The sequence below is a fragment of the Salarias fasciatus genome, chromosome 16 (assembly GCF_902148845.1).
Source record: "Salarias fasciatus chromosome 16, fSalaFa1.1, whole genome shotgun sequence".
In the NCBI taxonomy this organism is placed as follows: Eukaryota; Metazoa; Chordata; class Actinopteri; order Blenniiformes; family Blenniidae; genus Salarias; species Salarias fasciatus.
The window spans coordinates 24,929,434-24,944,096 of record NC_043760.1 but is presented as its reverse complement, the minus strand read 5'-3'; the positions used below and the strand labels follow the sequence as shown (position 1 = coordinate 24,944,096).

The following is a 14,663-nucleotide window of genomic DNA, read 5'->3' as shown; positions in this document are numbered from 1 at the left end:
GTGCCCGAAGGCTTTCTGCAGAGTGGTTTTCACCCACAATCCCACTCTCCCGTTCTCACCAGAGACGGCTTTTCCCCAGATTGCTATTCATGGTGCTGCTTGAGTTTCTGAGGCCGGCTGGGCTGAATAAGGTCAAACATTTTGTGTGTGACTGAAAGGAGAGTCCACCTTCACCTTAAAAACTCAATCCCGAAATAGTGACTGCAGACAAAATAAATTAAGTTTTCGGTCGGGATAAAATCCTCACTGACAGAACGCCTGCGCCTTTGCTAAGGAGCTGTGATTTAGAGCCGAGCGGCGACTTTGTGAGGCAGATTGGGATTAAATGAACGACGGTGGAGGCGAGAGCAAGAGACGTGCGGGAAGGAGAGCGAGCGAAAGAGAGAGGAGATCAAGGGGGAGAAAGGAAGAGAGAATTTGCTGAAAGAAAGCATTTTTGCCGGATAGAAGAAAGACAGCCATGGAAACTCAATCAGAGGAAAACCAAGACCAGAGGCAGGACAAAAGAGGTACCAATGAGCACTTACAAAGAGCCAGTTCAGTTCCTTTCTCTGCTTTTTACTGGGGCTTTAACCTTCTCCAGCCTGCTTGGTTTCATTCGGAACAATAGTCGGATAGATTTTGGTCAGATTGGAATTTTTAATATCAGAGCAGCGTCATACGTACAGTGTTTGCATCCAGATCAAGCTCCAGCTCTGTTTTGTCTGCTGTTTGAATCCTTGTGCTTGTTCTATGATCCGAGCAGCTGAAGTGTGTGTGATGCTTTCAGCAGACCTCTCCTGCAGACGCCGTGTAGCCGCCGGTCATCATCATGTCAGCATCACTTCGAAGAACGATGGCAGGTTCAGCAAACTATCTATCAAACCCCAGGGTGCATTGCAGTTTTTCTTTCACAGGGGACAGAAAATTAATGAGGGGGATGAAGGGGATGGCAAGGACAAAGATAAATGAGCCGGTATCACAAACAGACGGCCATTAGGAGTGCATACAGAGAGAGAGAGAGGGGGTTTAACCCTCTCAGGCTCTTATCGTACAAGCCATTATCTTTAGTTATTTATTCTTTTTTTTCTTTATTATTTGTTTTGAACATGTACTACAGGTTCACAGATACTTTTTTGAAAACCAATTCCCTTTTATCCAAAGTTGCTCCATAATATTATGTTCTGATCAAAGTAGTTGGCAGCTCTTATATTTTGGGAAGCCATAATTGGCATTCATAAGAGTTTTTGCTTTGCAAATGACCCCTAACATCACAAATCCCAAGACTCAGGAGAGAATTTATCCGTTCGAATTGCTCAAGTGGCTCAAATGTGTCTCCAAAAATAACACCAAAGTAAAACAAACAAAGAAACCAATAAACGATGAGAACGATGATCTCTTCCACACTTTTTCCATTACAGTTTATTCCAACCGAATGACTTCCAGAATTGTTGTTGGTACATCCTGATATTAGAGAACTGCAGTGGTCCAGACTTATAGGAAACAGTTCTAGTATTGTTGCACTTATGAGGGACAGCAGTCCTGGAGCTAACTTAATGTGTGACTTCAAGAAAACGTTCTGGTTTGAATGAACTCTGAGCTTCTTCACAGTAGTTCTGGAGAACAAAGTAAAGTAGATGGAAACTACTGTATCACACTGAACATTTAAAAAAAAAAAAAGAATCACATCCAATAGAATAAAACATATTGTGATCCAGCGTGGCTGCAGATTCTTTCTTGTAACTGCCAGTTTCTCAACTGCAGCTCCTATTACACCACCGGCCAGCCAAGCCTCTCTTAATTACCTCTCCCAAGGCTTTTTATTGTTGATCACTGCCACGGCTTACTTTTATTTGACTTCTCTTCTATTTATACGAGTGAACTACAGCAGAAATGAAGTTGACGAAATCTAGAAAAACTCTGAAATAAACATCGATTCACAGTTTCAGTTGAGAACTGTGTCCGTAAAGCTTCCACTGTTTACGGCACTGACCGTGGCACAAGTCAAGAATATCTCTTTAATCTTTTAGTCTCCAAACACAAGCAGATCATTGAGAGCATTACAGCAATAATACCCATTTATTGTCACTGAACACATCCATGACTCCCTCAGCTCATCTAACTTCACGCGCAGCTGTTGCTGCGCTGCAGTCAGCAGCTATTAGCCGACACAGTTAAAGCCTGTTTGTTAGATAAGTAAACAGTGAGACCACTTTTGATGAATTTGCAGGCTCAGATCTCCCGCATCCCCCCAGAGAACTGCCATTATAGCCATTACGGCGTTTCTTAAGTATGAGTTCTCTTAGAGGAGAGTGTGGAAAATTAGCCTCCTTCTCATAAATGCTGTTTTGGCAGCTTGCCCCGCCGCAGCAGAAAACAACAATACCGAGCATTAGCTGTAAACACACACATCTGTTAGCAATGAGCGCCTGAGAGAGGAGCTGGACGGCGGAGCTGGAAGTCCGGTTGAGGGCTCACCAAGGAAATGGAAGAGTTGCAGCAGTGTCTGTATCACAAATTGTGTGTGTCGGAGTGTGTGTGTGTGATTGGGGTTTGTTGACGTAGTGCATACAGGAGTTTTCATGCACGTAAGTGGGTCTTTGCATGGTTTGATTTGCACGTGATTGTTTATGTCTGTCGCTTCACCAGCTTGTTTTACAGAGTATCTGCTGCTCTGTGCGCTAATTCCAAAGATAAGAGACATTTTTCGTCACTTTCCACTGAGCGCAGCAGCTGTTGGAGGATTTCGGCCGTGTTAGTGACAGGCGGTGTTTACACCAGGCGAAGTGTTGAGAGACGGACAGTGGGGATGAAGATGACCAGCTGCAGGGGTCAGCTATGACTCGGAGGTCGACGAACCGCTGATGCACAGCAGGAGGAGCCTGTTTGGAGACGACTTTGTTTTCATCCCCCCTCTGAGCCCCTGATGTTTCCTGCACAATGCACACAAGATGTGAGCTGGATTACAGTAATATAGCAAACTATTCATGGCTTTAACTTAGATACATATCAAGAGACAGTTTACCTTGAAAACCTTGAAACCGGGTGAAATCTCTTAACTGTGTTTTTGGGAAAAGTATATTAAAGTACGGTACATCGGCATCTGTTACATAATGGTAACATGATGCTTGGCCAGTTTTGATGGGAAAATCTAATATACCTGATTATCAAATAGACGGCACTCTGGGTAATTTTCCTGGCTGCCTCTTGATCCAGACTCGGTACACCACCTGGTATATTGGCTCTGGAGCTGGAAACTGGTAATCCAAGATGTAATAGATTTGGATAACCAAATTATTGTTAAAAGTTATTGGTTAGTGTTATAAATAATGCACTTCTACAACTATGTGTTTACAAGGTAAAAGAAAAGCTGAAAAAAAAAGGCTAAAAATAGTGGAACATAAGTGACACTTGGTAAACTTAGGTGTGGTTGCCTCGCTTTGGCCGCTTTGTAAGTCATTCTCATTTTCGTGGCGTCCCTGGCCGGTTCGCCAGCTTGTCTGCTCCTCATGTCGGCCTTAATGAAGCGTCTCGTTCACACGCCGACGGATTTCAGATGCTTTGACAAACAGGATCCTCCTGCAGTGTGAAGAGGCCGCTCTGGCCCATTGTGGCGAAGCTGTGTGCGGCGCTGGAGGGGCACACAGGATGGAGCTCAGTGGTGGGCTTGTCCCGGGCTTCCAGCCTGTGGGCCGGAAGAGCGGGGCCGTGGTTCACTGCCGTTCTGAATGGCCCCTGAGAGTCCAGCGTGATGGACAGTCTCGGCCTCCACACACTAGCTCTTTGTATGAGGGCTGCTTGGACTCTCTCTCTCTCTCTCTCTCTCTCTCTCTCTCTCTCTCTCTCTCTCTCTCTCTCTCTCTCTCTCTCCCTCTCTCTCTCTGTTTCTCTCCAACACAAAACAATGTCACACACTTTTTCTCACATAGGAGCCTTTTTTCCAGTCTCTTCTCGTGATCCTGATGCGACAAATCTCGCCCCAGGCCAAGGTCATACTTTGTCATTACACACAGTCACTAACTTGTCTGGATTTTTTTTTTCCCCCCCTCTCGCTCTATTATTCCTTTTTTTTCATTCAAACATAGGAACGAGATGGAGGCTGGAGTGTCTTGAAGTGGTTGGAGGTCTAACCAGGAGTATTAGTCAGGGAGCATGTGAAAGTCATCAGAAGCAAAGGACCCAACGTGATTTTCATTTATGGCGCTCGACTGACAGAAAGCCAGACAGATTTGTCGACTGCAAGCCTGTTGTTTAGAGAGTCACCGGCTCCGACTGTTCTCCCCCGTGGAGGAGGATTTTACCCAGAAGCACGCGCCGCAATATCCTGTATACTATGAAACAGCACACAGTACTCTCAGAAAATAAGTTTTAAAAACCGGTCCAACAATACTCACTCTTGGAGAAGATGATACTATATTATTTGGAGAAAAGCCCTTTATTTAGATTTTTTCAAACGTGGTTCAGTTGAAACTATTTTCTGATCTGTCCAAGTGGAGTCTTGTTGTCATTGAGTCTATTTTTGACCTGACGCCTGTATCAATCATACTTTCTCCACTGCGTTGGGCGTGGATGCCGTCGCTTTCTTCCCTGGTGTTTAAAACCATTCGACAGAGGTCCTTTGTGAACAGACTATTATTCCCGATGCTGCTGATAGTTGAACCATGTTAGCGGGCCTGTTCGGCTGCCAGTGGCGGGGTTAAATCTGAACAGCGTAATGGTAACCTGACAACACGACCGTTCCAGCTGTGAAAATAGCAGCATGGATTTATTGTGTTATTAAGCATAACAACCACTAAATCACTCAGAGTTTCTGCCTCAATTAGAGAGAGAGAGAGAGAGAGAGAGAGAGAGAGAGAGAGAGAGGGAGAGTATCAGTGTTCTCAGTTTGAATGATACTTTAGATCAGATACTTCCGAAGCACTTCACTCCTGGAAAGACTCATCAAACTGATGGCTTATTGATCAGACTGTCAAACCTAATGTACATTTCATCTCTCCAAGTCCAGTGAACACTGGCAAATTACACCTTTTAAATTCACATTTTGAACTCTATAATTGATTATGTACTGGTGGCAACTTGGTCTGGATGGATGGATGGATGGATGGATGGATGGATGGATGGATGGATGGATGGATGGATGGATGGATGGATGGATGGATGGATGGATGGGCCTAATTTTATGTGGCTGCGTGTTTCTATTGGAGCACAGCAGGTTGCACTCTACTTGTGATGTACGACACACATGCATTAATAATAAAGGTATTCTGTTGTATTCCATTCTATATCCATCCATCCATTCAACTTTTAAGCCACTTCACCATAGTAATGGTTCATTACATTGCAAAATACGCATAAACACACAGTCACACACTTTCATTTTTCACCTGTTATACATGTTTTTGGACTGAGAGAGAAAACCCCCACACAGACAGGGAGAATATCAAGGGAGATATGCTGACTGTGAAGCAGGAGTGCTCACCACTACACCACTGTGTGGCCCCACCATGTTTCTCTTCAGCTTTTAAATACTTTTAATATAGTGATGCATTTAAGGGCAGTGCTTCAAACCGCATACCGTGGATGACGCAGTTGTATTGATTTTCTTCCAATGCGTATCATTTGATTTGAAAAGAAATGTGTAACTGTGCTGGGTGCAGCAGTCATTTCATTTGCAAAAAAAAAAAAAAAGAAAAACCCACTAACTTCACTTTTCACATAGAAGTTTTTTTTTTCCCCTGAGGAATCGCTAAGAAAAAGTTTGAACTGTGACGGAATTTGCGCTCCAGTCATTCAGTGGATGGAAGGTACCTGACTGTCCCATCTCAAGCATGAGCCGCTCTTTCTTGACTGTATTTACTCTGCAGCTGGGCTCAATATCCTGTGGAGCTCTATGATCTGACTCCCAGCAACCCGTCCTCCCTCCCCGACATGTTCTTCAGAGAAATGTGGGCTGCGGTAGAAGTTCGCCGCTCCGCTGTGGGCACAGTCAGTGAGTTGTGGTTAACATGCTGCCATGGTAACTCCTATTCATACACCGTGAGGCAGAAATGCTCTTTATCTCCCGGTGCTACACAAACAGTCAGGATGAAGCCGAAGCATCCCGCTGCAACAATATTGGCCCAGCAGCTACGTATGTGTTTTAATTTCCTTTGTCATGGCAAACAGCACAGACACAGATGAACTTTGTGATCTTACAGGAACAACTGAATCTGTTCTCTCCAAGACAGACCTACAGTGACTTCAAACTAAAGCCCATATCTCACTGGGCTGCAGTCACACTCGCTACAGAAATATTTTCCACGTGGAATCACACTGGATTGGTGCTTATGGTATGTTGTACAGATGCAGTGAGAATGTTGCAAACTCCAGGCAAAATGTGGGTCAGGATGCTTCATTCTCCAGATAAGATACGAGGTCGTACAGAAGAAGCAGGACAATCGAGAACCTTTGACCTTATAAATATGGAATCTCTCCACAGTCCAGCAGTCGTTTTGTTATCAGAGGTCAAACAAATCCTGGACGAAGTGCAGAAACTTCTGGATGACGACGCCAGGAGAGATTACACTGACTTCAGGGCTGAAGTTGAGGCTGGTTTGAGACATCTGCAACGACCAGGCAGCTATTCTGAACATGTTCCAAATACAGGCGGCACATTCGTGACTCATGCGAGAAAACTGTGGACCGCGTGAATGTTTCAAGCTATTTTGGAAACTTTTAAACAATTTCCATTATTAATTTATCACAGACCAGAGAGATGGGGCTTTCAGCCTGTCTTAGATTAGCAGCAGATATGCAGAAATAAATTGACACTGATGTGACGATATATCTGTCCTGTAGTTTGCAGTAGTGTCCAGAATTCACAGTCTGTCTGTTTTACCTCCAGGCAAACGCCATTGAAATGTTGCTCATCAGCTGCACGGTTGTTTACGGTGTTTATCATCTGGTTTTGCTTCTGATTGATGGCAATCGGAAAGGGTTATATTAGCTTCAAATAGTTGGATACTGGATGATCGTGACAGTAAAACAAACAAACAAAAAAAAAAACAACAACTTTACAGGCAAGAAAACCAAAAGAATGAGCCTACAGAGAATGAAATCTGTGAAGGTGAGGGACCTCTTGATTGATCATATCAACTTTAAATACTGTTATTTTGCTTAAGTGTAGCATCAGATGTTTGTGCCGCCTGTAAAACAGTGAAACAGTCGTTGACCTGGTTGTGCTGTGATTCTACGGCATCCTCTCAGACACACATGGGTCTGATTTGACGCGCACATCGGCTCATTGCATGTGTCCACAGACAGCACATTGTGGCGACCGGCTCTTTTTTTCACGAGGGGTGAGGACACGCCGAACGAGACAGGCCCATCTGGGTCACTTCATTTCCCTGCTGGTTCGCCGCCATTGATTTCCGTTGCGGCTTGGCAGCAGACGCCCACAGTCCTGACCTGCTGGATGGCCATTAGTGCCCTTTTAAGTGTAGTGACGAATTGTCAAATGAAACATGAAGGCCGTGCGGATTGTTAAAACCTCAGTGGCACACACACACAGCTGGCGGCGCTGTTTCTGGAGCTGCTTTGCAGAGCGAAGGTTTTGAAATCAAGCGTGGTCCGCAGACTGTTTTGCATATATGTGTCTGCATTGTTTCCCCTCACAGGATTAGACGACATTATTCTTTTGATAAGTTAAGCTTTAATTAGTTGAAACATGATTGCGGTAGACTGGTGCTCCGCCCAGGGCGTGCCCTGCCTCTTTCCCAACATGCACCGGGTATCGTCTGAAAGATGATGTTGACATCGGTCCGTCGTCATGAAGCAACCCATTAACACATCCTCTGTCTGGTTGTTGCGCAGGTTGCTTCGAGTGCTGCATCAAGTGTCTAGGCGGCGTGCCCTACGCGTCGCTGGTGGCGACCATCCTCTGCTTCTCCGGCGTCGCCCTGTTCTGCGGATGCGGGCACGTGGCCCTGACCGGCACGGTCACCATCCTGGAGACCCACTTCTCCAAGGTCACCACCGACCACGCCATGCTGACCGACGTGTAAGTGACCTGCTTCACCGTGCTTGCGATGCACAGCAGCTCCTTGTGTAAAACATCCTGGTAAACAAAGCGATTAATAAGAACAGCGTCTCTTTAATGTGACACAACATGCTTGCTGGAAAATGTGTCCTCACCTAACCGCCAGAGTGAAGAACTCCTTTAATGCGGTTGACTTTATGTAGCCTATTTTTAGCCGGCCACGTCTCTCATGTTCACTGTATCGGTCCTAATATGGGCCTTTTTTTTACAACACTGCATCCATTAGTCTAGACAATAAAAGGGCGATGATACGGGACAGGGCCGCACATGTGTTTTATGTCGGAGCGCACTGTTTAATTTAAGATGTCCAACGAGGCAATCTGTCTGGAGGTGGACGAGTTCCAGAGACATGCATCACCTGTTGTCTCCACATTTGGGCTTAGTGGGTTTTTTTTTTTTTTTCTACTTTGATTTGATCTCAGCACAAGCATCTGTTTATGATTACCGCTGATGTTACTGTTGTTATAGAGATTACATGAAAAAATGGCAGCGACTCTTTTCCACAGCGGTGATATGACATGTTTAGTGCGTCTCCGCAGGTGTTGCTCTGGAATCTAAACTCATGTCGGCGTCTGATCCTCCGCCTGTTATTTATAACCTGCTCCAGCTTTGCCTAACCTGTGCATGGCGTTGCTCTCTAACAGAATACAGCTGATGCAGTATGTCATCTACGGCATCGCTTCGTTTTTCTTCCTGTACGGGATCATCCTCCTGGCCGAGGGCTTCTACACCACCAGTGCTGTCAAGGAGCTGCACAGCGAGTTCAAGACCACCATCTGTGGACGGTGCATCAGCGGAATGGTATGTTAACACAGCAACACCGGCTTTTTAAAACAGAATGTCCTGTGGCGTGTGGTTAAATTACGAAACGCATAGGAGCCGACGGCGTTCATTATAGGAATTGGGTTTGGTGATCGTCTATCTGTGGGAACTCACGCCGTCTCGTTTTGGTGTCAGTTTGTTTTCCTCACGTACATCCTGGGCGTGGCCTGGCTCGGCGTCTTCGGCTTCTCCGCTGTGCCCGTCTTCCTCTTCTACAACATGTGGTCCACCTGCGCTGCCATGAAGTCTCCCGTGGCCAACGTCACCAACATCGATTCCATCTGCGTGGATGTGCGTCAGTACGGTAAGAAGACGGCGATTTTCCCAAGAAAGCTCTCAGCTCAGATGCATCATGGGTCCAGTACCGTATTCTGAATGAGTGTGTGTGTTTAGCTGGACCCCAGTATCCTGTTTTTGTTGTTGTTGAGCATTTAAACATAATTCTTCAAAAAATGCTCAGCTTAGAGCTGAGAATAGGTGAAATCCAGGCAGAGAGTTTAGACTCAATAATTAATTTACACCGCATGTAAACATTATATCTAGATTTTAGAAACACACTCACGTGTGTTTTCATTCACTGCTCTCATGGTTACAGAGACAGACAAACAAAATGTGAGACTGAACATTTCCTGACGCTTGCTTTTCATTTTTTGCTGCTATTCACCAATCGGGCAACTTTTGCAGCGTCACGTCGGTATATGAAAGCCTCAACAATCTCAGTTTTAAGGAATAAAGTCAGAACATCTTTTCAAGATAACTTTTGGGAGATGCACAAGTACAATTGGGATACTACTGTTAACCATTATCTGTACAGATAACCAGATTTCATTATATTTTATGTGTTTTGTTTTTCAACAAGACAAGATTTCAACATGCAACACTAAAGTCTGTGTGAACATACTCTCTGCCATCTTGCACATTTCTGATTTTGTTAGCAAAGTAGTTTTGCTCCAAAAATTAAAATTAACAGGTAATTCCCTCATAAATGGCAATGTGGAGAAAAGAGTTTGTAAAATTCAGCATAAATTTCTGTAAACATTACATTTTTTCTATTTTTCCAACAAAGTAGAACATTTAGTTGCAATATTCAACTTTAGGGATGTTTGTGTAAAATGATCTGATCACAGAATACAGTACATGATTTAAACAAGTCCAAACTTCACCCGTTCTTTTAAATGAACACTTTTTGTAGGCCTTAGTATTTAGCTGTCATACTTAAAAAACATGAAATCCTATATTTCCCACAGTTTTTCTTTGAGTGCACCTTTCATTGAACCTCCCACGCTGGTAAATAGATCCTATTTTCATAGCCTTATTTTCCTTTTTGTGATCTCCAATCCCATCTCACAATAACAACGATGAATCTGTCAGGATTATTCACACAGAAAATATGAATCTTTGAGGTGACACACAGCTCTCTTTTCATGGACTGCTGCCTTTTTATTAAAATGTCATTATCATGTTGCTCTTTGTATTGCACCTCAAGTGTTGTGCATTTTAGTTCTGATCCTGATTAAGAAAATGGGAAAAGACAAATCTTGTTGAAAACCTTCAATCTCATACTTCCAGGAATCATTCCCTGGAACGCCACACCAGGAAAGGCCTGCGGATCCACGCTAGGTGACATCTGCAACACCAGCGAGGTGAGACGGCGTCCTCTGTCAAACAAACACGTACACAGCAGCCGTCCATCACAGCCGAGGCACACGGACCGGAAGAGTGATCGCCGTTTGTTGGCTCTTTTCAGTTCTACCTGTCTTATCACCTGTACATCGTGGCGTGCGCCGGGGCGGGAGCCACCGTGATCGCTCTGGTAAGCTTCACTCCTGTCTCTCTCTCTCCATGTAGCCATCCGTAGTCCATCTCTGCATGGTTGGTATCGGCGGATCATGCGTCTCCTCATTGCCATAAGATTTATGTAACCGCGCCGAGGGTGATTTAAATACAGACGTCTGCTCAGCTCTGTTCATTTGCTGTTCACCGTCTGCTTAAACGCACATGGCGCTGTTGTTATTCCATGATGGATGCACTGAGGCACACTTCTTTTTTTGAGTAGTTCATTCTTTTAAACCCAAAAATCTCCTGGTAAGATGTCATAAATGACCAATGGGTCTTACCATGTTACCATTTTAATACCGGAATCAGATTGATCAGTTGCATTTACTAACGTGTCATGATATGAGTGAGGAGGATGTCACCGGCATGTGCTCTTACCACCTTCTCTGTTCTCTTCCACCAGCTGATCTACATGATGGCTACCACTTATAACTTTGCCGTTTTGAAGTTTAAGAGTCGAGAAGACTGCTGCACTAAGTTTTAAACTGTCGAGTGCACGGCACGCCCTCTAAAGCCGTGCCGAGTTAGAGACCGTTACCATTGACAACAAAATGAACTAAAAAACAAAAAACAAAAAGAAATGTAGGAAAACAAAAATCGAAATCTCTTCATTAGTAATCACCTGTAAATAGCTGATTGTATGCTTCTCTTAGCATGTGGTGTCTGGGAGGGTTCTGCTTGTCTGAGGACAGCTGGTCAGAGTTGTCCTCGGAGCGATGGGGGTGGCCTTCAGTTGACTGGTTTGTTCTGCTTTCCTTGGCACTTACGTAGAAATTCGTCCCCATCAGATCTGATAGAAACGTGCACATCTACAAATCCACGATAGTGTTATTTATATTTGTTGCGAGCTTGACGTGGCCTGCACGGAGGCATCGGCTGCAGTAATCTAGACTAGGACACGTATAAACACAGTAATTTGCATGCAGTAGTTAACTTTTGCATCAGCCGACCGACGGTCGGGGCTGAAAAGCGACTTTTGTGCACAAACTCCAGAGGCACATGTGCAGGTTGTAACATACTTTACTAAAAGCTGCCTGAACTGGCTTTGAGATTTCTGAGCAGGACATACGCTGCACTGAACTCATGTAGATGTACAGTTGGAAGCGCTGCGGTCAGCTCCTGTGGACGTCTGATGACAAGTATTGAAGGTGTTCTCAGGATTATCATTTTTCGATTGCAGGATTATCTATCTCCATGAATTTTTCTGAGAGGACTCGTGCCTTGTCCTTTCTGTTTTAACTGTTGAGCCTTAAAAAAAAAAAATCTTGTGCCAACCCATTAAAGACAGGAAACCTTCAGTATTATTTTTTTGTCACGATTTTAGATTCTAAACTGAACTAAAAAAAAAAAAAAACCTTTTATCCACTGTATTATGCTGACGAGTATCATGGTGACCATTTGAGTATTGTAGATTTCAAAGTAACTGCACATCCATAGCATGTAGGACGAATGGAGAGGTAGGCCAGTACCAGGGTTACACTTCTGCATGAGGTCCTAAACCTCACTTTAATTTCATGCTTTTTATTTTTGAAACTGAGAAAGACAGAGGAAATGTATTTTTTTTCTATAAGTTGACGTCTTGTTTCAGACATTTTCTCTTTATTCTTTCACAAGTGCCATTAAAGAGCCATTTGTTTTTACCTTAACACTGAGCCTTGCATGCTTACAGTTTTCAGATTCTCTGTTTATAGTTACTTATACTTCATATTTCATATATTTAATTTCTCCTTATGTTTTTCAACTGTAGCTTTTACTTTCTATATAATAAAACAATCTTTGTTTACAAAAGTATCCCACCCTGGTCTATTTCTTATAAATCCTTGCCGCGATATGCCGCTGAGATGGGTAAGAAGGTGCGGAGCAGGGTCAAAGTGAAGTAAATGCTGCGTCTTGGGCTTCGCACTAACCTCCACCTTTCACAGCTGCGTCCAGCTTGCATGCTCCACCTCTGGCTTGCCTGCCTCACTCTTTAAAGTGCCATTTCTGTAGTGTTCGACATAGAAAGGTAGTAACTACAAGTCATGATTGTAACAGAGATGTTACAATAACTTCAAGTTATGTCTTTTTGTTTTTGTGATGAAGTCTTCTGTCGCGTTGTGTGTTCGGTGGTTTTCGTATCTTAACTTTACGTGACGTACGTAGGCTAGCTTTGACTCCTGTAGCTGGCTTTGCTTCTCTGACATGCTCACCGGCCATCCACCTCACCCTTCTCTTCCAGATCCACTTCCTCATGATTCTCTCAGCAAACTGGGCCTACCTTAAGGATGCCAGTCAAATGCATGCCTACCAAGACATCAAAATGAAGGAAGAGCGGGAGCTGCAGGACATCTCGTCACGCTCAAAGGAATGCCTCAATTCCTACACATAAGGATTCATTCAGACACACTCAGATCAGACATGCACAGACACCGAGGCCGAGCACTGTGGCCCCCTTTTTTTTTTTTTTTCCAGACCAAGGCGACGCTAACATAACCTGCCAACTGCCCTGACACTGTGCAGTACTAACCAGGCTCCTAACAAACTAATGCATCAGTGTTTGCTTTCTGCACTAACTTCAGGTGTCTCTCGGGACTTCATGCCGATGTTAATTTTTTTTCATTTCACGTAGTCATTGATTCTCTGTAGCCTTTTTTGTTTTTTTTAAATAAGCCAGTTTTTTGCTGGTAAAGCTTGAGACATTGCACTATTTGTATAACAATGAGAGTTTGTTTAATAGTCTCGCTCTGACCCTGCGTGGCTCAGTCCTCATTATAGGGAGGAACATTTTGTTTCTGCTGGTTTTCATGATCTAGAAGTTTCACACGACGTGTAAGGCCTTACGTACGACCTGAGCTGGCAGCCACAGTGTGCTCACATTAACAAGAGCTTTTATATTAAAGAAAAATAATCAATGTACTTCAGATGTTTTACACTACATCGCAGTGTTGTGTTGATTGGGTTTAGATTCTTCCTCATCCAGGTACCCGAGACATCCAGAACATTAATGGCCTACATTAACACTACCTCAGGTGTGCACCAGAGCCTATGGACAAGTTAGGAAACCTTTCGCCCTTTTTTGAAGCACAGTCTGAAATTCCTGTTTTAATTGTGCACTTGGGGAGCGCACAGATTTCACAGTATTCTAGAAATCACTCTTTCAGGGTAACGCCATAAACAATGGCTTGCTGAATAAACGTGGATGCTGCCAATAAGTGAGACGAATTCAATATCTTAAATCTCACATGTATTCATTTAGGCAAATGTATACAGTTAAATCTGTTTTAAAAAACCCGAAGAAACATGCATAACTACGCTCCCATGTGCATCATCACTATTTCAAAAAGAGCCAGATAACTTGAAGTGAGAACAGTCAAGTTTTTTTTTGTAGGGTTTTTTTTTTTTTTTTTAGAAAAAAAAGTCTTAATCTTTTCTTAATTTTCTATAAATGCATCTGTTTTTGATGTGCAATTGTCATGAAGTTGACAGAATTACTCATGTAATCTTAGTTACAGGGACAACTCGATGTTTCTTTGTTGCATGAAAGCCGCTGTTTCTGCAGTGACGTGTGTAATGTACAGTCATGTATACTGACAGCAGTAGTAGGCAGTGTTTGCCTCTTTCCTTTTTATTCTAACCGAAAACAAATTAACTCATATAGCTTTTTAGTTGTTTTTTATATATATATATTTTTAGGTTCTTTCATTAAACTGAGAAGTATATGAGTATTATTTTGTTGCCTGATAGTATACCTGTATTTTCTATGAATGTCAAGGGCTTCCTTATAACTCGTTGATTTTAATTCACCGCTGGAGGAGCAGTTAAAGCGCCAGTCATTTGAGAAACCTGTAAAGATATGAATGGTAAATTTAGCCAAAGTATAATGGTCGCTGTGGCTTGGTGTTCTGTGTATAAACACTCCAGTGTTCTTTGTGGGACTGAAGCAAATGTGCGCCCGATTTCATCCACGTGC

The 14,663-nt window shown here is 43.4% G+C and overlaps 1 protein-coding gene across 3 annotated transcripts in view; it reads left to right on the top strand.

The window, feature by feature from the left end:
* gpm6bb (glycoprotein M6Bb) overlaps positions 1-14,529 on the top strand; it is a 28,322-nt gene extending 13,793 nt beyond the window's left edge. The window contains exons 1-7 of one of the 3 annotated variants that reach the window (XM_030111159.1): positions 364-509; positions 7,831-8,017; positions 8,701-8,857; positions 9,014-9,182; positions 10,448-10,521; positions 10,626-10,691; positions 12,933-14,529. In XM_030111159.1, the coding sequence (XP_029967019.1) occupies positions 461-509; positions 7,831-8,017; positions 8,701-8,857; positions 9,014-9,182; positions 10,448-10,521; positions 10,626-10,691; positions 12,933-13,082 (852 nt within the window). In that variant the 5' untranslated portion in view covers positions 364-460 and the 3' untranslated portion in view covers positions 13,083-14,529. Of the gene's footprint in view, positions 1-363; positions 510-7,830; positions 8,018-8,700; positions 8,858-9,013; positions 9,183-10,447; positions 10,522-10,625; positions 10,692-11,117; positions 12,503-12,932 lie in introns of those variants that run through there. The other 2 variants (XM_030111161.1, XM_030111160.1) reach the window with 2 other exon arrangements.
* The last annotated feature ends 134 nt before the right edge of the window (positions 14,530-14,663 follow it).